We start from the raw sequence: 21,510 nt of genomic DNA, 5'->3' as shown, positions 1-21,510 counted from the left end.
ATTATTATTATTATCATTATTACATGAATCCCCTTAATATAGATGAAGTAGGCCTATAGAAAACATCTGTTCAGCCTCTCACATCATGCTGCATTAGACTGAAGTGCCAACAAGTGCAGGTTCTGTCATATGATATGTATGGTATTGTATCACATGGATTAAACAAAGTGCACGGCCTCTCACAATATGCAATGTTATATGTTGATTTATTATATATATAATGATCCTCAGTCCACAGATGCGTTCTGTATATGATTAAAGTCTTGTTTATTGAAGGATGTCCTAGTTAAATCCTTGTATGGTTTGTTTTGAGGAGGAGATGTCTTGTGACTGGAGGCTCTCTGCCTCTCCTCCTCCTTTCACCTTCTGCACCCTTAAACATAAGCCCAACGGTAGCAAACATTACGCAACGCGCTGCCTGTCCCCTGGCCAAGAGCACATGGTGCAATCGCAGGTTTATTGGGAAAACAAGCATTGGAGGGGGCGGGGCGGGGCCAGGCCAGTGTCACTCCAGGGCAAAGGAAAGAGGGTACACACACACAACACAACCCACTGAGGCGCAGCAGTAACCCCATTCCTAAGCAGATGTGATGAATGACTCAGTCTCTCTCAACCAGGAGGAGCAACTCGCCCAGGAGGGGTCTCTCTTTTCAGGGAGAGGTTACCCCTATCTGACACTGGATTGGAGCAGCACTGGGGGTGTATCTCAGTACTGTTGCTGCTGTTCATGATGATAGGATTACACTTCATTGGATAGCCTACTTATAGAGAGAGAGAGAGAGAGAGAGAGAGAGAGAGACACACACACTGCATTGAGACTCAGCCTGGTCGTCCACCTGTTATGTATAAAGGTATTATTGGAGACGGGGGAAATGTACACCTGTAAAGCCATGTGCACTGTTGTCATTTACACTAAACAAACGATGCATGCGTCCTCTATCGCCCGTGACTGTGCAACATTCATTGCAATGAAGTTCATTGTGTTCATTATAACCTCATTCATTCATTTGAAACAGCCACACACACACACACACACACACACACACACACACACACACACACACACACATTTCAAGATATTATACAGTAGTGACTTTAAAGAGCATTCTAACATAGCACTCTTGAACTCTGCTCAGTTTATAAAGGCTAGTCACAAATAACATTTTGAGCCATCTGACAATGACAAGGTAAAGACAAAGAATACCAAGATGCGTTGAAGGAAATGTTCTGTGTGTCTGTGTGTGTCTGTGTGTCTGTGTGTGTGTGTGTGCGCGCGCGCGTGTGTGTGTGTGTAAAGACAGAACATGCCAGTTTGAGTGTGTGTGTGTGTCTCTGTGTGTGTGTGTTTGTGTGCGTGTGTGTGCGTGTGTGTGTGTATGTGTGTGTGTGTAAAGACAGAACATGCCAGTTTGATCAAGGTGTTGAAAGGAGCTCTCAGGTATGCCTCGAGTCACAGGATTAGTGGCAGAACATGCCTACTACACATGTGTGTTTCTGCATGTATGAATTGCTTCTACATCTACACGTGTCCGACATGTCTAAGCAACCTGTCAAATACTACATGAGCACGCTGCAGGCAGCCAGCTCGCAGGCTTACGTTTCGATACGTCGCATGCTTTCCTCCTGTAGTAAGGTCAGAGGGTCACATGGTGCACATTGAACATCCTCGTCTATTCCGGAGAGAATTTTCCTGGAACAAACTTCCCAGAATAAGACACTGACTGATCCACCTGCTGCGAGGCAAAGAAACAACCAGAACTTTCTAGCAAAGTCATGTGTGTTTTTAGGTGTTACTACAGGAGGAAGACAACATCCTGGCTGAGATGGAACAGTTATTATTATAGATCACTGAAATGAGATGCAATAGCCACCAGAGCAGAGAACTAGCTACCATGGCGTTTTGGAACAGTCTTTGCTTTGTTCCAGCTATTTTGCTTTTTTGCACTTTGCTCTTCTTACATAACCATCTCTAACCATGCTTCTTGAAATTAATCGTGCTTTTCATTTCTTAGAATCTCCTTGGAGAGCATGTCATAGGTCATAGGTTGCACCAACAGATCAGATTTGTTAACAGTCAGCGCACACTTCAAATGTCATTCATTTCACTGGACATGGTGGTGTTTGGAACATTTTTGGAATATTTTGGCACTACTTATTTTTCTGAAAAGCTGTCACATAAAATGTACGACATTTAATTGCTATGTGTTTGAAATCATTGCTGTGGCAGTTTTTAGAAACTAGCGTGTAATTAATTTGAGTTAAAACATACAATTGAACAGAGACAGATGGCATTGTCCTCTCGATGAACTGTAGTTACTCTGTAGTCGTCTGTAGTGTATCCTATGCGGTTGTGTTTACAGTACACAGAGAGGGACACTTCGCATAAGATGATGAAAACAGAAAAGGAAGTTGCAAGTTGTTGAGGATTGTAGCCAACAGGTTAGGATCTGTATGACATATGGACATACCCCATTGTTTCCCTTTCAAATGTCACAATAGGTCACTTAAATAATCCTGGTATATCAGATTGCTTTGCAGTTTGATTGTAACGTCGTGTATTATTGTTGTTGTCGCATTGTGACGCAGCATGAGACGACAAACTGACTTGCAAGACATACAGTAAAACCGTTGGGGCGTGTACACATATCAGTGTTTGCTGAGTCACATCAGATCAACTGAACCCCATTCTCTCTACGTGTAAACAATCACACTGCACAGTTAAAACAACACACATGCAACTTGTGGGTAAACCCTGACACAATTGGACAAGCTTCAGTCTGATTGGTGCAGCCTGAAATTCTTTGCCTGGAACTTGGCCTGGTTCGTGCAGTTCACTTCCTCCAGTTTGCCAGAGCCCTCTGGACAAGTCTGGTAAATTCCACAGAGGGAAAAACACGGTGAGGGGAGGGAGGAGCGAACCCACGCACGGCCCGTAACTGCAACCGCACGCAACCGCAGGGCAGAGAGTTTTGGAGTTTCTACAGGAAATGACTCCGCTGCACCGACTGCGATGAGAGGGGAGGGACAATCCTCTCATAAGAGGATCATGTTGCAGCATGCAGGGCCACTGAGGTCATTTCAATGCTTGATGTTGTTATTAGGGCAGAAGGTTACATCAGTTTTTTTATTAACACAATTGACACTTGGAATTAAACCCATTTCCAAAGTAAAGTCAAAGTAAAATTCATAAGAATTGTTTGCTATTATGTCTGATGTTTCATCTGGATTTAGGGAAAAAACAGAAACTATGTTGTTTCAACTTGAGGTGACATGGGGGGGAAACATCTACCTTGTTTTCAGGAAGGGGCGAAACACGTCCTCAACTGTGGACGTGCCGATAGTCATCTCCAGATGACTTTCACCGGACATACTTCCCTCTGACAGTATAAGAATCGTCAGATGCAATAGTTCGGTTAACAGGGAAATCAAAGGAAATGGAGTCTAATCTATTCATTTAAGAAACAATAACTTGTTTTTGTGTCATTTCTTAAAGTGACAGTAGCTGCTTTGACAGAAGATGCCCGCCCCAGCCCCTTATGAGGAAGAGTACTATAACGGTAAAGAAACATGACAGTATTTAAATACATGTTAGATGTACATACATGGCCTATCTGTCACTGGTGGGAAAAACTGGAACAGTATCCCAGTTGCAATAAGGGAATGCCCCACATATCCAACCTTCAAAATAAACCTCAAGGAATGGCTCAAAATAAATCAACACTGCAACCATAACCAACATAACTATCTCAGCCCTCATGTGTCTCTACCCTTGCACTTTATTCTTTTGTGATTTTGCACTTTCATCCCGCACACTTTAGCTTTTAACGTATTATTATGTCCATTTGGCCACATTGTTGTTGTTTCTAGTGGCATTTTTTCCCTACTCAGTGTTTCCCATACATAAAGGAATTTGTGGCGGGCCGCCACAAAAGGATTTTGACCGCCACAAAAAGATGTTGACAAAAAAAAAAATATATATTTTTTTTACAGTGCACCTGAATGCAACATGCAAGATACCCGCTGAATAAGTGTCCAATAAATGTTCATGTCATTCTGGCCAATACTTCTGTTATAGCATTTCAGTCTGGAATATGGAATATCTTTCAATAATCTATGATTTAGCTGCTAAATTGTCAAATACCGCCATCTGCTCGCTACCCAGGCACTTATGTATGTACTTAACCTAACTAACTTAACCTAACTAACTATCGGGGGTGCGTTGTCAGCCTAAACTCCGGCTGACACCCCAAAAACCTACAATCCGCTACAGAAAAATGTATATTGTTTGTTTATTAACTGGCCCCTCGCCTTCTATCATTTCACGAAAGTGGCAAAGCAAGTTGAGTATCCCTGACCTATACGGAGAAATTTAGTTTGTCATTGTAAACCCACAGCACAGTAATGATGACATGTTCTTCATAGATCTAGCCTTTTAATTTTGCTCTTAAGCTTTCTCAAAGTACACCAAATTCATGCATTTTACTTTAAAATGTTTAAAAAAAATCTTGCGGGGGGCCATGCCCCCGCACCCCCCTAGGGGGTCTGCGGTCCCCCACCACAAATAGTCAAAATCCTGTGGGAAACACTGCTACTGTATTTTGTTTAGATGTTGTCTTTATCTTGTATGTTTTTATGTCCTGAGGACTACGGATGCAAATGAGCTTTTAGCTAAATCCAACATATTTACTGTTATCATATACAGTAGATGACTCTGTATAGGTAACTGTTCATCAATGTGTACTGTCCTGACCAAATAAACAAATAAAGTAAAGTAAAGAAAATACTCGTGACTGTCATCATGAATAGGGCTATAGGCAATTATCAAACAGTAAAGAAAACAATTTCCTCATGTTCTTGAAACATGTTGATCTTAAAGTAAGAGCAAGGTCAGAATCTGAAAATAAGATGCATATTAACATAATCTGATGCATAGTTTGTATAACTCGGATGACAAGTGAAGCCACACCAGAGTATTTCTTCCCCAGGTACTAGGAAGGGACTCATCTTCACAAAACTGTATTGTTTGTTTTATGATAACAAATTTGTAGATGTTGATTCAATTATCCATTAAACATGTTGACTTAAAGCATCCTTCTTTCTTGTGCATATACTTATTGATATTCAAATGATTTATTTGAACAGATAATGGACATTGTTCTCAAGTATTGCCCCGGGTCACCCTAAAAACCCAGCCACTTGTGTTCATTATGCTCATAATCCAACCCATTAAGACTGAAAGCGCCTCCAAATCTGACCAACAATGCTCTTCTCAAGCCTGTTTGGCATCTTTGTGAGCTTTGCTCAATAATTAACGCAAGGCCGAACACATTCAAAACAAAAGCTCTCTCTGTATTCATCACAGAACAGCCCCGTCTGTTTCCACATCACCAACCATTCACCTCAATCAAGGCCGAGAGAATCTCCACTTCCCCTGTTCATCAGTAGATCTGGGGCTTTGGACGGATTTCATAAGAGGCCTAATATGAACTGTGGAGATTCCCCTGGCCAGACAGCTGCAGCGCCTGATGCCACCCAGTGGACAGTTCTGAACCTGGTGTGTGTGTGTGCGTGCGTGGTCACCAGGGGGTTTTTGGGCATGTGAGGTTTGGGTCTCGTGCGACCTTCAGCCGTCACTTCACTGTATCTTAAACACACACCTACAAGTTTGACATCTGAGAGCCTGCCTCGTGCCCCCCCCCCCCCCCCCCCCCCGCGCACAATAGCAACTGTGTAAATATAGCTGACTTCCTAGAAGCTCTTCGGTGAAACTCGCTGTTGAAATAATTGCAATTAAATGATAAATATAGCACTTACTTGACAACGCTACAATCGCCAACACGGTTATTCGCCGTGTTGTGACTTTTCACATCTGTTCAGATGAATGGCACTGGTGGGGCCCCCCATGGCGTTCTTCCACATTTCACACTAAAACCCCTAAATGCTTTTCAACAAAACCACACACACACACACGTGACACACACATACACATATCATTTGGCATTATACAGATGCGCTCAAAAATAATTGACCTTATAAATCTTTTAAATGTCCTTTATTTTCTTTCAAGTTATCATTAGAAAAGAAACAAAAGCTATCTTTTGGCTTTAAGGGAAGAGAGATATCTGCTTGGATTTTTAGGCCATTGAAATTGCCTGATTTTTAGGCACTTTTGTCTTTTACCATACAATGAATTATCACGTGGAAAAATGTATATTACACTGATTCTTTTATACATGCTCTGCCTGCTCATAAATGAATGTTAACAAATCTAGAGGTAAAAGTTTTGGACGGTTACATAATCTATTATGTTCTAACTGGAAAAAAATAAATATACAACAAGCCAGGTTAAGCCATAGCCCAGTACTGTTAATTACAGGGACAATGTAAAATAAGTACGGTACATGTAAATCAAATTCTGCTCACACAGTTCAGATTAGAGCGACAGAGGACAGAGCCATTATAATGTAACCACATACTGGATTACATACTTACATATATATATATAGATATATATATATAAATTACAAATCCTACAAGTTTTAGATCGTTTTAGATAGAAAGAGAAACAGGAGAATCCTGGAATGATTGAGATTCAAATAGAAAATAGAAAACAAAAACATCAACACAAACATAAACCTCTTAATACTGTGCTCTGATACAATTTTGAAAACTTTTGAAGGAATAGGTCGCCTTGGATGAAAAGGTTCCTGCTTAAAACCTATGTGGCTAAAATAGATTACAGTACTTAAATATAAAAATAAAGACTCTTTTCAATTTGTTCTCTTTTTTTTTTGCTTTTTTCGTTGTGTTCTCTGCTTGCAGTCTTGTAGATGGACGGAGCTGCTGATCAGTAGGGGGTTATGTGTCATCTGGTCCCTCAGTGGCACATCCGGGACGTCATCTCTTTCTACAGCACAAACCACAAGACGGCCACAGTTAAGCAGCAGTGAATCAAACACCTGTACTGTGCATCAATTTGATCATGGCACGTGATTTTGCATTATGCTAGCAGTCATCAAGTATTCATAGAAAAAAAAAACATAGGATTAATGTGATATAATATGAATTTGGTCTGTATCGCCCACCTCTTATTTTAGGCATCCAATTTAGTTTGATTTACTCAGTTTCATTGGTTTTGGGAAGATTTCGTTTCCAAGACGTCAGTGTTCTTCCCCTCATAGTGTTCAAAGCTTTGAATACTTTTAGGTTGTGAGCATAAAATTATATTAGCGCTGCAACTATTAGTCGATTAATCGATTGACAGAAAATGTATCGCTAATTATTTTCATAATCGCTTAATTGTTTTGATCAGTAATTTGTAAGAGAAAAAATTACAAAATAATTATTGTTCCAGCTTCTTAAATGATTATCTTTGGATTGTGGACTGTTAGTCAGGACAAAAGAAGACATTTGAGGATGTCATCTTGGGCTTTGGGGGAAAAGTGATCAAAATTCGTCACAATGTTGTGACATTTTATAGACCAAACGACTAATCGATTACTCGAGAAAATAATCGACAGATTAATCGATCATGAAAATAATCGTTAGTTGCAGCCCTAAATTCTATCATGAAAAATATGGGTCAACGCATTTTATTCTTGTTTTTTTATTTCATAGTGCTGTTTATTTGAGTTTGCCCTGTCTGACTCACCAGTGGCTCCAGCTCTTTGTGCTCGGTGAGGTTGAACTCGGTGACAAAGTAATAGAAATGCTTGTAGCAGGTGTTGACGTGAGCCTCGGCCCCCATCTGGCTCACGCGGTCAAAGTGGTGAATGTAGACGTGGACAAACACACGGAACAGACGGGACAAGATCTTCTTAGCCACCTGCATGAAGGTCTTAGGGAATGGAGTACCTTGGAGTCAAACAGAGGGAGGGAGAAAAACAACACAGTCAACATATGATGCTCTCTTGTGCTTTCGTTCACATATAAGAACACAGGAAGGAAGTTTATATCAATGCATTTCAGTTCACTTTTTATGCACTTATAGGAGTGTCTCCTAACCTTTTTGTCCTTTGGAGCTGGGGTGCTAAAGGACGGTTGCTAAAGGACGGTTGCTAAAGGACAGGTGCTAAAGGACCCAGCAAGTATCACTTTGTGCGACATGGAAAAACCAACACCGCTCGGTTTGAGGGATAAGCCGTTGCTGCATCCGAGTGATTACTTGAGTTGATCGTTTTTGCTTTGACTAATTGAATAATATTTCAGGAATCTGCTGGAGGACAGCAGCTAAGGTCATGTCTATTCATAGGCTACTGTACACATTGCACGACCCATTTATAAATCCATTGCTGAGATGTTTCTGTCATTAGTCGGATGCCAAAAAGTTATGCGCAGCGTTGGGAAGACAAAGATCATAGAAAAGCGAAAATGCCACACACTCACAGTAGATAAGCTGATATGGCGGTTCACAAATTATGCATGACTCCTGATGCAGTCCATCCAACAAATGTGGCCCTGCATATTTCATCATTCTGAAGCATCTTTTGGTGCTCTATTTTCAGACACAATGTGGCTCCAGTCCATATTTTAGATGTTGCCTTGACTCCACAGAATTCCATACCGTATCTCATATTCATATTTCCTTGTACCCATTACATGACAGCATCTTCTTTCTTTCTTTTGGATTTTATTGTGATGTCAGCAGTCGCTGACACGACTGAATGGACGGAGGCCTGGTTCGCACCCGAGTCGAATAACTTTGTGTGTCATTTTAAAGACAGGGATTTTAATCAACCACTCCGTGATCGTTTACAGTGGGATTTCTCAAACTGTGTCAGTCTGGGACCCAGATAAGGAATGACGTTTCTGGCCTTCTGAAAACACACTGCCCAGACGGTGGCATGTGTGACGACAATACTCTTTTGAAGACCCACAAAAACATAAGCCCTGCCCTGTGACCTAAATCTGGATCCCGGGCCTAGAGTTCAAGGAGCCGAGGTCATGACACAGCCATCTGTGGTTCTTCTCAACACTTGCTGACGTTGGGCCGTCTGGGTCGTGTCGAGGTCAAAGCACTTACCTACCACCAGACAATTGTCCAAGTCCCTCTGATCCGAGTCCCAAGCGAGTCTCAAGTCAATTGGTCCCGAGTCTCAAGCAAGTCCCAAGTCTTTCCTTTTGTTGGCAAGTCAAGTCAAGTCAAGTCACAATGTTATTTCAAGTCAAGTCTCGAGTCGAGTCACAGGTTATGTCAAGTCGAGTCACGGGTTAGAAAAAATGACAAGGCAGAGATTATTTAGGCTGCAGACGTGCGCGTTCACGTTAATACGTGCTTGTTGCCAAGCAACACACTTCTCTCAGATGAGCTCGAGACAGCTGACAGACAGCTCCAACTCACCTCAAACTTATAGAGTTGTATTCAAAGCATAGAAACGTTCTCACAGCTCAATTTAACAGCGCCAACACAAGCAGTTTGATCACAAGTGCAATCAGTACTGAATGCGATGGCAGACTGCGCACTGCGGGCAGTTGACGAAGTCAGGAAGAAATTGTAAGATCTTCCGACGCATCAGCTTTCAAAAACCCGCCGACGACGAGCGTCTATTTACAGCACATATCGATCGATATTTTTGAGAGAAGATTCCGGCCGCATCACGCGCAGATCAAGATGAGACAGCTGTCAGTGAGTTGCTACGCATTTGGGTGTAACTTTTACGCCTGCTCCATACACAGACGCAGTCACGCAGCGCATACAGGGTGCGCACTAGTCATAAAATTATTAGTCGTAACTTTGAGTTCTACATCGGACGTAGCGTGTAAACCTAGGCGTACGCCCAGCTGGTGCACTCGGCTGATCTTGTCACAAGTCCGAGTCGAGTTTCGAGTAATTTTCTTCCAAGTCCGAGTCGAGTTTCAAGTATTTACCTTCCAAGTCCGAGTCGAGTCGGAAGTCGTCAAATTTGCGACTTGAGTCGACTCGAGTCCGAGTCCCTATGACTCGAGTCCAATTGTCTGCCTACCACCACAGAGTAGGGGTGTCAAAAATAATCGATTATAAGATGCATCGCGATGCAGACGTGCACGATTCTGCATCGATTCACAAATGTCAAAAATCGATTATAAAATAAATAAATAAATAAATAAATAATCGAATAAAATATAATGGAAGTACATGCAGTTGTTTATTTGGATCATAATACAATGCAGTTCCAAATGCACTTTTATTTTAAAAGTAGCCACACAGTGAGAAAAATGAAAGAGAAAAAAGAAATCATGTATTGGGGAAAAAAGTGATGCATCGATAATCGTAATCGAATCAAATCGTAGCCCTCTGAATCGTAATCGAATCGAATCGTGAGGCCAGTGAAGATTCACAGCCCTACCACAGAGACCCCGGGTTCAATTCCCGGCAGCGCCACCTCCGGCTTGGTCAGATGCCCCCACAGACACAATTGGCCGTGTATGCGGGTGGGAAGCCGGTGGGGTATGAGTCCTGGTTGCTGCACCAGCGCCTCCTCTGGTCAGTCTAGGCGCCCATTTGGGCTGGGAGGGGAGCTGAAGGAAGGACTGGCCACTGCACATGTATCGGAGGAAACATGTCTACGGTGAGGGGGTGGTGCAACGACCATGACGAGAGGGGGAACAGAGCTGGGGCAACCACGTCACGTCTGTGCGAGCAACGCAAGGCATTGTGGGTAAATACGACGGACTCCTGTACGCTAGTGCCACTCGCCGTTTACTTCAATGTAAATAAATAGCGGTACAAAAACAAATCTGTAAAAAAAAATATATAAATATATATATCATTTATAAATGACCCAAAGACAGTATGACAGGACGATAATATATTACAACTTCGCAGCCATAGATTGTGCAAGATACATCGAAAATAGTCATTTGATCCATCGTCAGTAATGTCACTCATGTCTGTTATGTGACCTAGTTAGAGCCTGCTTTCCACCTGGCATGTGAATAAGGGCTCGCTATTGGAAACTACGCCATATTTGGGAATACTGATTATGCAAAATTTTGTGCGGGAGGTAGGTACTGTTTTATTGTGATTGCTAATGTGTATCTAGCCGAGCGTACAGCCAGTTTAGCGGAGCCTGCAAACCCCTATCGGGGAGCTCTTTCTTCATTCTTTCGAATGAAGAATGAATGAGTCTCGCGTCGAGGCTTTTGAAGTCGGCGACTTACAGTTTAAACATACAAGTTGAGACTTTTTATGGAAACACAAATATTTTATGAATACTTCTAAGCATGTCTCTAATACACATGCTCCAATAAGAAGCACACATTCCAAGTATATTCAAATGTTTCGCCGGTGATTCCTACATCGCTCTACCTGCAAAATACACAGTGGAGGGCGGTAATACAGCAGCAGAGCGAACCACTTCCAAACACGAGCTTTTACATCACAAAGTGCTTCTTAGGAGATAATATCTATGCCGAATTGGAGAGTGGCATCTAATGATTCGTAAGGTTTGTAAATTATGTTCTGGTGGTATTCAATTTACCGACAGACCACATTTAGTTGCCAGGTGAATGGAGTTTGGTGTGGCTGCTACTAGCCTACTGGACCACAATGCAAGCGCTCCTCACCCGCCCTTACGTCACGCGCCACCAGCCCTATTGGCCAAGTACATTGGGGAGAAATTTCAGAAAAAACGTGTTCATAAAAAAACAAACACTTACCAACGTTGGTGGGGAAGATGTGCTCGTTGTTGATCTGTACCTCGATCCAGTCCATCAGCAGGCTCATGTACTTGGGGGCCGGCAGGGCGGTGGGCCTCTTGTACTTGTGCTCGTCCTGCCAGCGGTACTCGTACTTGGGCCCGCCGGACATGACGGGGCAGGTCTGGTCGGTGCAGGAGTCGCTGATGGTGCCGTAGATGAGGTTGATGCGGTTGAAGAAGTCCACCACGTGGACGGCCACCCAGTCGTTGAGGTCCTCGCCGTGGGGCAGCTGCACGGCCTGCTTCAGGTCCAGCCCCGCATTCAGAGACGCCTGGGCCTTCTTGTGCAGCTCGAAGCGCTGCGTGCCGGGCTCAAACTTGCGCTTGGGCCGGAATGTCCTGTCTTTGTTGAAGACCTGTTTCAGCGCCATGGACATGCTCGCATGTGGTGCCGGCGTTTGTTTGAATGCTGCGGGCGAATTATTTACCGGTGAAATGGAAACAGTCAAAAAGGTTGCGCAAACAACCGGGGGGAAGTTTTTGTTATGGATTGTCTTTTGATATTTTCCTTGACTCTGTTTGTGGTCCTGTGTGTGATAAAAGGGAGAGAGGGAAAGGCAGAGGAGGATGAGAGTTTGGTTAATAGGTTGCATATTACCATTACCAAAATGCCTAGTTTATATCAAATCTGATCTTTGAGTATGAGTTGCTTTGGTTTTAGATTTACCGAAATGTAATCTATCAAGCTTTCAAGCCATTATTACATGGTTTTAACTTGGGAGTTACACAACAGATAGCAACTGTGGGTCTGGGTCAAGTTTTGTCTTGTCTTGGGCCTGCAATTGCATGCAGGAATAGTGAAGGGTAAACTCACTCAACTCAGTTTATCCACCCTTGTTTACAGAGATTATCCATCACTTCTATGCTGACATATATCTTTATGATGTAAATCCACTGTGTATACCTTGGTAAGTACTGTAGCATCAAACACAAGTTATTATGAAGACAGCCTTTACAAAATTTAAATTATGTTTTCTGGAAATACGTGTTTTTCTGGTGGTTGTTCAACGAAATGACTAGGATGTAGTTGTTTACCCAGCATTTTATCTGCCACTACATCTCTGGTTGTATTTGTAACATACATAGGCTAGTAGGCCAAATCGTTAACGAAATCAATTCGAGCGATACCCTAACTTCACCTTTGACCTCCTCTCAGGACAGGTAAGCTCATCATGGGTAAGCTGAGGGCGGGCCACTGTGTTATGTGTGATACTAGACAGAAATCAATGATACACGGTTGCACAATGAACATGACTCGTTTCCTATTACAGGCACCCGTAGTTACCGCCGCGACAACCAAGAATTTGAGGAATGACAATAAAACGAAGTAAAACCAGTGATGCATGTAACTAACGGGACTGCCGTTGTAGGCCTACATGGCAATATCTGCATAGCATCTTCGTAATAACGTGAACGTCCTATTCGTTTTCGCAAGTTTCCAACATAAAAGCTATATTGGGGATTAACGCTAAACACCAAGCCCCACATGACGACTGGAGTGTCGTTACGTTAAGTCTATTCGTGACGCGACTGCGAAGATCGATCGGACTTGTTGCTTCCTAAAAACAGGCAACAAACCCGTACAAGGCAAGCCAAATACATGCTATTCTGCTTCATAAACACGGCATTTTAACGAGTTCGTTTAAAAAAGGCAAGCAATAAATGCAGACGGATGATCAAACGGTGATGAAATTGCCCAGTTGAAGCCACTTTCCCGAACTTACTTGTTCCGCCTTCCTGTTCCGTCAATGTTTCCTTCGACCGTTTAGCAAATAATACCTACTTTTTACTGTTTACTAGCTGTAGGCACGTAGCACGCACAGAATACATTATGAATAGATGGTGCAATACCTATTGTAGTATTCCTAATAATTCAATAAACATTTCACTTTTTTAAGGGCAACTAACGTCCGACTCCTCCTTACCAAACGAAAAGTACACCAGCGTCAAGTCCGGACTCTGGACCCAAGTGACATTAACTTCCGCTCAAAACCTTCAAAATAACACTCCTGTTGAGGTATTATTTTCCTCAAAGTTATTTCCTAATTCACGATTCACTTTAAGTCACAGTAAGTAATCAGATTACAAACTGTGTGTGAGCAGAATTGTGTTCGGCCACAGCTATGCCATTTTACATGTGATCGGGCTGAATCTTTCAGGAAGTGTAAATTGCACCCCTGCAGGTGACCTTACCCCGCTCGCCGGACGCTTCTGGCTCATACTGAGCGCATTAGCGCCCGGCGAATGCAACCCATTTCACATATTAGATTTAGCCATTTTCACGTCTGGGTCTAAAATGCCCTGCTCCTACCTGAGTCTTCACGTGAAGTGAAGACGCTATCCGATGTCCAACATCCTCTTCTTTTAATAACACCTAGTTGTTGCATCCAAAATGTTGCATAAAATCCACTTTTCTGTCGCTCAAAAACCGAAAACCATGGATTTGGAGCACCGCTCCTTCTTCTTCTCTGATCTGAAGCAACTCGGAACAACAACTCACTGTTTACTCACTAATGCCCCCCACACTTCCGCAATGGTATTGCACCTCCGTTTCTGCACAAATGCAGAAATGGGAGGTGCAATACCATTTCGGAAGTGTGGGGGGCATTGTTGAGTAAACAGTGAGTCGTTGTTCCGGGTTGCTCCAGATATATGGTTTTCGGTTTTTGAGCGACAGAAAAGTGGATTTTATGCAACATTTTGGATGCAACAACTAGGTGTTATTAAAAGAAGAGGATGTTGGACATCGGATAGCGTCTTCATTTCACGTGAAGACTCAGGTAGGAGCAGGGCATTTTAGACCCAGACGTGAAAATGGCTAAATCTAATATGTGAAATGGGTTGCATTCGCCGGGCGCTAATGCGCTCAGTATGAGCCAGAAGCGTCCGGCGAGCGGGGTAACAGGTGACCTAATGGAGCCTGTTTTTAATTAGGTAATTAGGGACGATTAATTGCCACAATTAAAAACACGATTTCAGATGGCAGCCCGTCTTTATTGTCACACGAACACTACAACACATGCATGCGGCCACAACACACACTCATGCTGACGGTGGCCGGTGAAATATGTCCTCTGCATTTGACCCATCCAGGCTTGTCCTTTCCTCCGGGGGGCAGGCCAGGAGCAGTGGTCGCTTTTTCTTTCCAGCGCCCGGGGACCATCATTGGACCATCATTGGACCAACTTCAGATGTTGTCGTCACTGGTCAGATGACGATCTTCTTCTGCATATTTTAAGTGGGGCGTTATGTACGGAGGAACCCCCTGGGGGGTACGGGGAGAACATGCAAACTCCACACAGAAAGGCCCTTTCGATGAGATAGCCCACTGGGCAGTAGGCACTGAAGATATGGGGGGGTCACAATAGCCTGGGTAAACCCATCCCCCACGTGACCTGCTCTCAGACCTGTTCTCAGTCACTATGGGTTAGGGATAGTGACTGGGAACTGAGAGAGCAGGTCACGTGGTGGCTGGGTTTACCTAGGCTAGGGTCACAACTCCAGCGCCCACAGCGTCCCAGGCGAGAATCAAACTCAGGACCTTCTAGCTGTGAGGCGACAGCGCTACCGACTGCGCCACCACCATACCTAATTGATTTCCCTAATTACCTAATGACGTGATGTCACTCGAGCAATGATGACATCATCTGGTGACTTCATCACTGGTGACATCACCAATTCAGGCAGGGAGGATAAATGTCAGTGGGGGGGACCCAGCCACCCACCCTGTTATCAAGCCGGCTGTGATCAGGCAGCACCAGGGGGTGGGGGTGATAAGGTCCTTATTTGTGGGGGCTTTCGGGGTTTCTCGTTGAAGACACAGCTTATTGCCTATTAATAGTAATTTGGGCCTCTATGGATAAAAGATACCGTGTACATAGGGTTTCAATATAATGCAATGATTCTGAGTGAAAAGTGACAAATTCTACCTTTATTTTGAAGGCAAAATCTCATAACTTCCTGTGTTGCCGCTGCTGCCTCTGTTTGGCTTAACGCACTTTAGAAGTAGGCCTACTTCCTTTGATGATGTCACTCTAGCAGCCGAGCGGGAGGGCAGAAGGCAGGAGCCCTACTGCTCATTTATATATAGCCGCAAGTCATTATGATCAAATCTTCACAGACAAACTAAAGGCAATATATTAATTCAATATAAATCTACTAATGTTTCAATATATTTTAGCGCACTATAGCCTATTCAACACCCTTTCACACAATATAACACACAATAGCCTACCTCTTTAAACTAGTCTACTGGAATATTGATTTACAGACAGATACAAATAAAAAATAATCCTAAATGCCTATAATCCTCTTTCAAATACAAGTAACTTTGCTTATGCTGCCTATTTTGGGATGATATTTTTAGAGGCTATATTTTTGTGTAGCCTAAGGCTTCATGAAATCTACCATGAGATTATACACACATTTCTCTACTTTGTGGGATTATGCTAGCTAGGATCATGATCAGAACCTTTACAGATGTCAGTGGCTGTAATATGGACATTTACAGTAGTGCAACTTGTGTTTCTGTGTGGTTTATGTTTCATGAGTTACAGAAAATTACACATTTCAATTTCAAAGCAGGTTTTCTTTCTTTAGCACTATTTTATATTGCTTTACTAGCTGCAATAACATTTGTCCTGTAGCAATTGATTTAATAGTTGGCATTAAATCACACATCTAGAGGCAGGGCCGATTTTACCAACGGGCTTACCCGGGCTGAAGCCCGGGGCCCGGGACATCAAGGGGCCCAACATTTTTTTTTTTTTTTTTTTTTTTTGCGGACCCTTGATGTTTTTTTTTTGGGCCCCCTGTCCAGGGTCTTCGCAAAAAATGTTTTTTTTACTGACGCCATTCAAAAAAATTTGCAGAGTAATAACATCCACTGTGAGAGGGTGTCCACCCGCTATGCCGACCACTCGCAATGCCGACCTTAGGTTTAGGCGTGGGGGGTGGGAGAGGTTAGGTTTTGGGTTAGGGTCTGGGGGAGGTTAGGTTTAGGCGTGGGGGTGGGAGAGGTTAGGTTTTGGGTTAGGGTCTGGGGGAGGTTAGGTTTAGGCATGGGGGCTGGGAGAGGGGAGGTCGGAACAGCGAGAGGTCGGAACAGCGACATGGAACCCTGTGAGAGGGCTCCCGAATTTGTAGATGAAATAGTGCAATTCAAAGAATTCATCAAAAACAAAGACAATAAAAGTGTGCGGCACTTGCTTCAAATAATAAGGAAGAGGAACCTGTCATCAGTTTTTCCAAATGTGGATATTGCCTTCAGGATTTACTTAACTCTCCCTGTAACAAATGCCTCTGGAGAGCGCTCCTTTTCAAAACTTGGGCTTGTCAAGAACAGGATACGGTCTACAATGGGACAAGAAAGGCTCACCCACTTGACATTGATGTCATTGGAAAGTGACATTGTTAGAACATTGGACTTCACCACTCTAGTCAAACGCTTTGCCACGGCAAAAGTCAGGAAGAAGACATTTCAGGTACGAACAGACTTGAATACTGCTTGATTGATTTGTGCAATAATTGTGAGAATGTGTGTGTGCACTGTAATAATAACAGCAATAATAAATACTAAATAATAATAATAAAAGTGCTTGTTGTGACATCTCAGTGGCAATGTTTTCTTTCCAATCAGGCTGTTTATGAAAGAACATGATGGCTAAACCTACAGTTTGTGTTTGTAAGTTAGAATGCTGACAGGAGAGCAGGTGGTGACATGAAAGTTAGTGAGAAAAGGAGAAGATACTGAATAATGACATCACAACAGTACTAATGTTGATTTAAAATGAGATATTCCTTTAAATACGGCTAAAAAAGGTTAAAAAGAAACACTCAAAAAAAGCCCCCCCTTCCGCTTGATGGGGGGGCCCTGCAGAGATGAATAGCCCAGGGGCCCATGAAGTGTAAAATCGGCCCTGTCTAGAGGTCTGCTGCAGTCTAGTTTCTGTTATAAGATTCATATGGTAGGTATCTTAGTTATATCTTCCTACGTCATTTGGTAGATATTTGTATCCAAAGCAGCTAACAGAAAGCTACCACAAGTGCAGACATTAGCATGGATGGCCTCAGGGGATTTGAACCCCAAACCCTGGCAGTGTTAGTGCCTTGCTCTGCTATGGCTATACCCTTGTTACGACCTTTTGACATTAGTTGACATAAGTTGTTAAAAGGTTATTCCACAGCTGCAGTGCTTTCAAATAGCTACTGTATATTATTCTTGACAGTTTCTGATTCATACTGTATTCTTTATGCTTTCATTATGCAGCACAGGTAATTTGTGTAATTAACATGTGTGACGCATTTCTCTCATTCTAGTTTAGTTTAGTTTATTTCGGTCAATTTAGCATGTACAATTCAATACAGTTGTTATTATATGCTGAAAGAAAGCAACGAAAGAAAAAATATAAGAAAATAAGAAAATAAGTCATTGCTTGTGAAGCATTGACGAAACCAAAATGGGTTCATTGTGACCAAAAAGGTGTAGGCTGACTGAAGCCTTCGCTTATAGCGCCTACCCTTTTTACATTAAATATTTGTTATAGTCCCCTGTGGATTTATAGGGTGAAAGTAGAAAATAAATAGATAAACAAAGTGAGGCTTCTGAGGCTTCATGTCAGTCAAGTCAACCAGAACCAACCTTGAATATGACCGTGCAATGTTATCATTTGTAGTCAATCTAAGGATCGGAGAATGAAGACACATGGGACCATGACACAGCCATTGAATAATGGTGATGCTTTGCTATGTATTTTTGAAATGTATATAGAACTTGTCTTGTATATTAGTGGGATTTTTGACCAATCTAAAAGGGGCTATAGAGAATCGGACAATAACATGAGAGTTCATGGGTTGCAGACTTATAGAGGATGTAGTTGTTTGACTTAAAACTTTCAATTTTAAGGAACTTTTTTAGTACTCACACAGCATCTCAAAGCAAATTGCTTGGCCAGCTTTGTGTGCCAAAGCAAACCAGAGAACACCTACAGAGTTTAATATCAGTAACCTAGTTGAACACAGCTTTGGACAGAGGGTACACCGAATGTTGAAAGAAAGACGGTCACATCTACCAGAGTGCAGTTCTTTCAGGTTGTTTCTAACTTTACTCAAATTAGTTAAACAAACGCACACACACACACACACACACACACGCGCGCGCACAGCCCATAACCGGTGGCACATTAGTCCATTTGACTCCTAAATATCAGACTATAAAATGAATTCATTCATCATTGTGTTGATGTCAGCAGTTTCTCCACTTAACATTCAAAGTGAGACAGACAGAGATCCTCCTTGCATGGCGGACACATTGAAGACCAAATGACAAAAATGCACATTTCATGTCACTGTGACGGTACTGTAGCTGAAGCTGCTTCATCATAAGAAGGTCTTTGTTTCGCTTTTTCAATGCGCATTTGAAAGGAAGTATTGTGCAGCTCTGAGACAGAATGTGCCCTTGTTTCTGTCTACTTGATAGGCTCAGCAGCAGCGGCTGCCTTTTCCTCAAGCTGGGCTTTGTTGAAGATGCAGGATTTGTAAGACCTCATGGACTCTTCAACCTTCTTGAAGTTTGGACGCTCCTCGTGCCTGGAGAGAGAGAGCAAGGCCCAGAGCAGCCATTTTTGAAAGTTGTCGTTAATGGGTGGCAATGTCACACAAGGCCTTAAATGTAACAGTGCGCTGCAGTGTTGTGAAAGTAATACTTGATATGAAACGTTGTGCTTATTAAACTTTGAATGGTAAATGGTAAATGGTAAATGGACTCCATTTATAATAGCGCTTTTATCCAAAGCGCTATACAATGTGCCTACATTCACCCATTCACACACCAAAGGCGGCCAGCTGCCACGCAGGGTGCTGGCACAGCCATCGGGAGCAATTTGGGGTTCAGTGTCTTTGCCCAAGACATGTTAGACATGTTCGAGGAGCCGGGGATCGAACCACCGACCTTCTGGTTAATGGACGACACACTCTACCCTCCTGAGCCACAGCCGCCCCATAAGCCCATTCAGAAAGAAGAAAAGAAAAATCAGGTTCTCACTTGAATGTCCAGCATTCTCTCATCATAGCATACATTCGGTCTGGACATCCTGATGGACAGTCCATGCGCTTCCCATCTTCAATGAATTTGGTCACTTCGGGGCCTTTCATTCTCTGGTTGGAGTCGGGACAGAAAGAAGACAGAGAACTGTCACCTGTTCCATAATAACAATTAGAAATATAGCCGCAAGCGGCAATGCAGGGGTTCAAGCCTTAAGCAAATTGAACACCTAATAGTCCTTGAGGCAAATTTGTAGAGCACGTTCAGGTGAACATGTGGAAAAAAGTTGCTTGAAAATTGGAGAAACAGCCTGGGAGTTACAAACGGGTGTGAGTACAACCTTTTTCGTGCTAGGCCACGGCCACTTTTTACATCTGCGGCGCCCCCTTTTGGTCAAATCGCGAAATAGCATGTCAGAAAAGCAATTCCAGATGAGGCTTGAGAAGTTTGCAGCCGATTATGCGAATGGACTTGATTTACCGCTATTACATGCTTACACCATAGACCCCGCCCACTTTCACAAATGGTGACAAAACTTCTGATTTTGTCTAGGACATCCTCCTTGATATATCTGCCAGGTTTCGTGATCATTGGACAAACAGGTGCGGAGTTACGGCCTTTTGTGTGTTAGGCCACGCCCACTTCTGCCGTTTATGGTGCCCCCGTTTGGTCGAATTGCACAAAATTTGACACGCATGGTCTGGGATGGTCTCCGAAGATCTCCAGCAAGTTTCGTGAAGATTCCATCATCGGTAATTAAGTTAAGGTATGACAATTTAGCTGATAGGCCACGCCCTCTCACAACTTTAACAATTAATATCTCCAAAACTAAAGTAGATTTCAAAGGTTTCAAAAAGGCACTTTGTAGAGCTTGCTCCAGAGAGGCTTCCTGGCGATTTTGGTGCAAAAACGGTCTAGGAGGAGATGTCAAAAATGTGTTTTCCAAACTTTTCCAAATATCTCAAAAAAATTTCAGACAGACATTGAGGGTCCTTATGGCAAACCTGTAGAGCAGGTTCACCTGAACATCTGGAAAAAAAAAAGTTTGAAAATCGGACCAACGGCGTGGAAGTTATGGCCTTTAAGGTAAAACCTTTGATTATAGCGCCACCTTCAGGCCGATTCGAAAACTAGTTCTTGAGCAGAAACTAGCACCTAATATCTGTCATTGGGCCAAATTTCAGGTCTCTACCATTTACCAACTCACAGGAATTTACGTCGGGGCAGATGAACAACGCCAACAAGAATAATAAACCAGCACAAAAACAATAGGGTTTCAGCCCCTTCAGGGCTGGAACCCCTAAATAATCCTCATAATGCTGTGATCAAGTGAATCTAGATTGCTGGAGTTTTGCCATTGATTGTGTTCTGCTGAAACACACGGTAGGCTACCTTGTATGGTTTTCCTCCAAAGGAAAAGGCCTCCCACATGGTGACGCCAAAGCTCCAGACGTCGCTCTTACTGGAGAACTTTTTGTGGGTGATGCACTCTGGAGCGTACCACTTCAGCGGCCACTTGCCTGCAGTACGAGCCTGTGCGAGACAAGCTGCATGTCAGTGATTCATTCACCAAAGGCAGTCAATTTGATTATTAGTCATCAGGACCAACATAAAAGAGGCTATATTGGCTCAATATTTACCATAACAAAAATGTCTACATGCTGTATTCTAATGATGTATTCCAGTATTATATAATTTCCCAGGACAGGAGTCAAGGATTCTTGCTAACATTTGGTCCCTATAGATTCCTTCCAGATGTACAGGTAGGTCAATTAACAAAGAAAAGAAAAA

At 42.8% G+C, this 21,510-nt stretch overlaps 2 protein-coding genes across 3 annotated transcripts in view; both read right to left on the bottom strand.

The window, feature by feature from the left end:
• Nucleotides 1-6,646: 6,646 nt before the first annotated feature.
• mob3a (MOB kinase activator 3A) lies at nt 6,647-13,608 on the bottom strand. The gene is made up of 4 exons (XM_083647768.1): nt 13,403-13,608; nt 11,638-12,205; nt 7,652-7,854; nt 6,647-6,907 (listed from the first exon to the last, which is right to left on the bottom strand). The coding sequence occupies exons 2-4, from the start codon at nt 12,053-12,055 to the stop codon at nt 6,878-6,880; spliced, it is 651 nt and encodes a 216-aa protein (XP_083503894.1). The 5' UTR covers nt 12,056-12,205; nt 13,403-13,608; the 3' UTR covers nt 6,647-6,877.
• A 4,388-nt stretch (nt 13,609-17,996) lies between these two features.
• zap70 (zeta chain of T cell receptor associated protein kinase 70) overlaps nt 17,997-21,510 on the bottom strand; it is a 21,801-nt gene continuing 18,287 nt past the window's right edge. For both annotated transcript variants that reach the window (XM_083647921.1, XM_083647920.1), the window contains exons 11-13: nt 21,112-21,252; nt 19,720-19,832; nt 17,997-19,265 (exon numbers count right to left, since the gene is read on the bottom strand). In XM_083647921.1, coding sequence (XP_083504047.1) covers nt 19,145-19,265; nt 19,720-19,832; nt 21,112-21,252 — 375 coding nt within the window. In that variant the 3' untranslated portion in view covers nt 17,997-19,144. The remainder of the gene's footprint in view (nt 19,266-19,719; nt 19,833-21,111; nt 21,253-21,510) is intronic.

This window comes from Poromitra crassiceps, assembly GCF_964638095.1.
Source record: "Poromitra crassiceps genome assembly, chromosome: 12".
Taxonomy (NCBI): domain Eukaryota; kingdom Metazoa; phylum Chordata; class Actinopteri; order Beryciformes; family Melamphaidae; genus Poromitra; species Poromitra crassiceps.
Note: the sequence above shows the minus strand (reverse complement) of the source record. Positions and strands in the feature narration are given on the sequence as shown.

Excerpts from the sequence above, each read along its gene's own strand:
- mob3a (XM_083647768.1), bottom strand. The coding sequence starts at position 12,055 with ATGTCCATGGCGCTGAAACAGGTCTTCAACAAAGACAGGACATTCCGG. Across the intron at positions 7,855-11,637 it reads CATCTTCCCCACCAACGTTG|GTACTCCATTCCCTAAGACC; the intron begins GTAAGTGTTTGT and ends TTTGACTCCAAG. Across the intron at positions 6,908-7,651 it reads ACAAAGAGCTGGAGCCACTG|AAAGAGATGACGTCCCGGAT; the intron begins GTGAGTCAGACA and ends TTTGTGCTGTAG.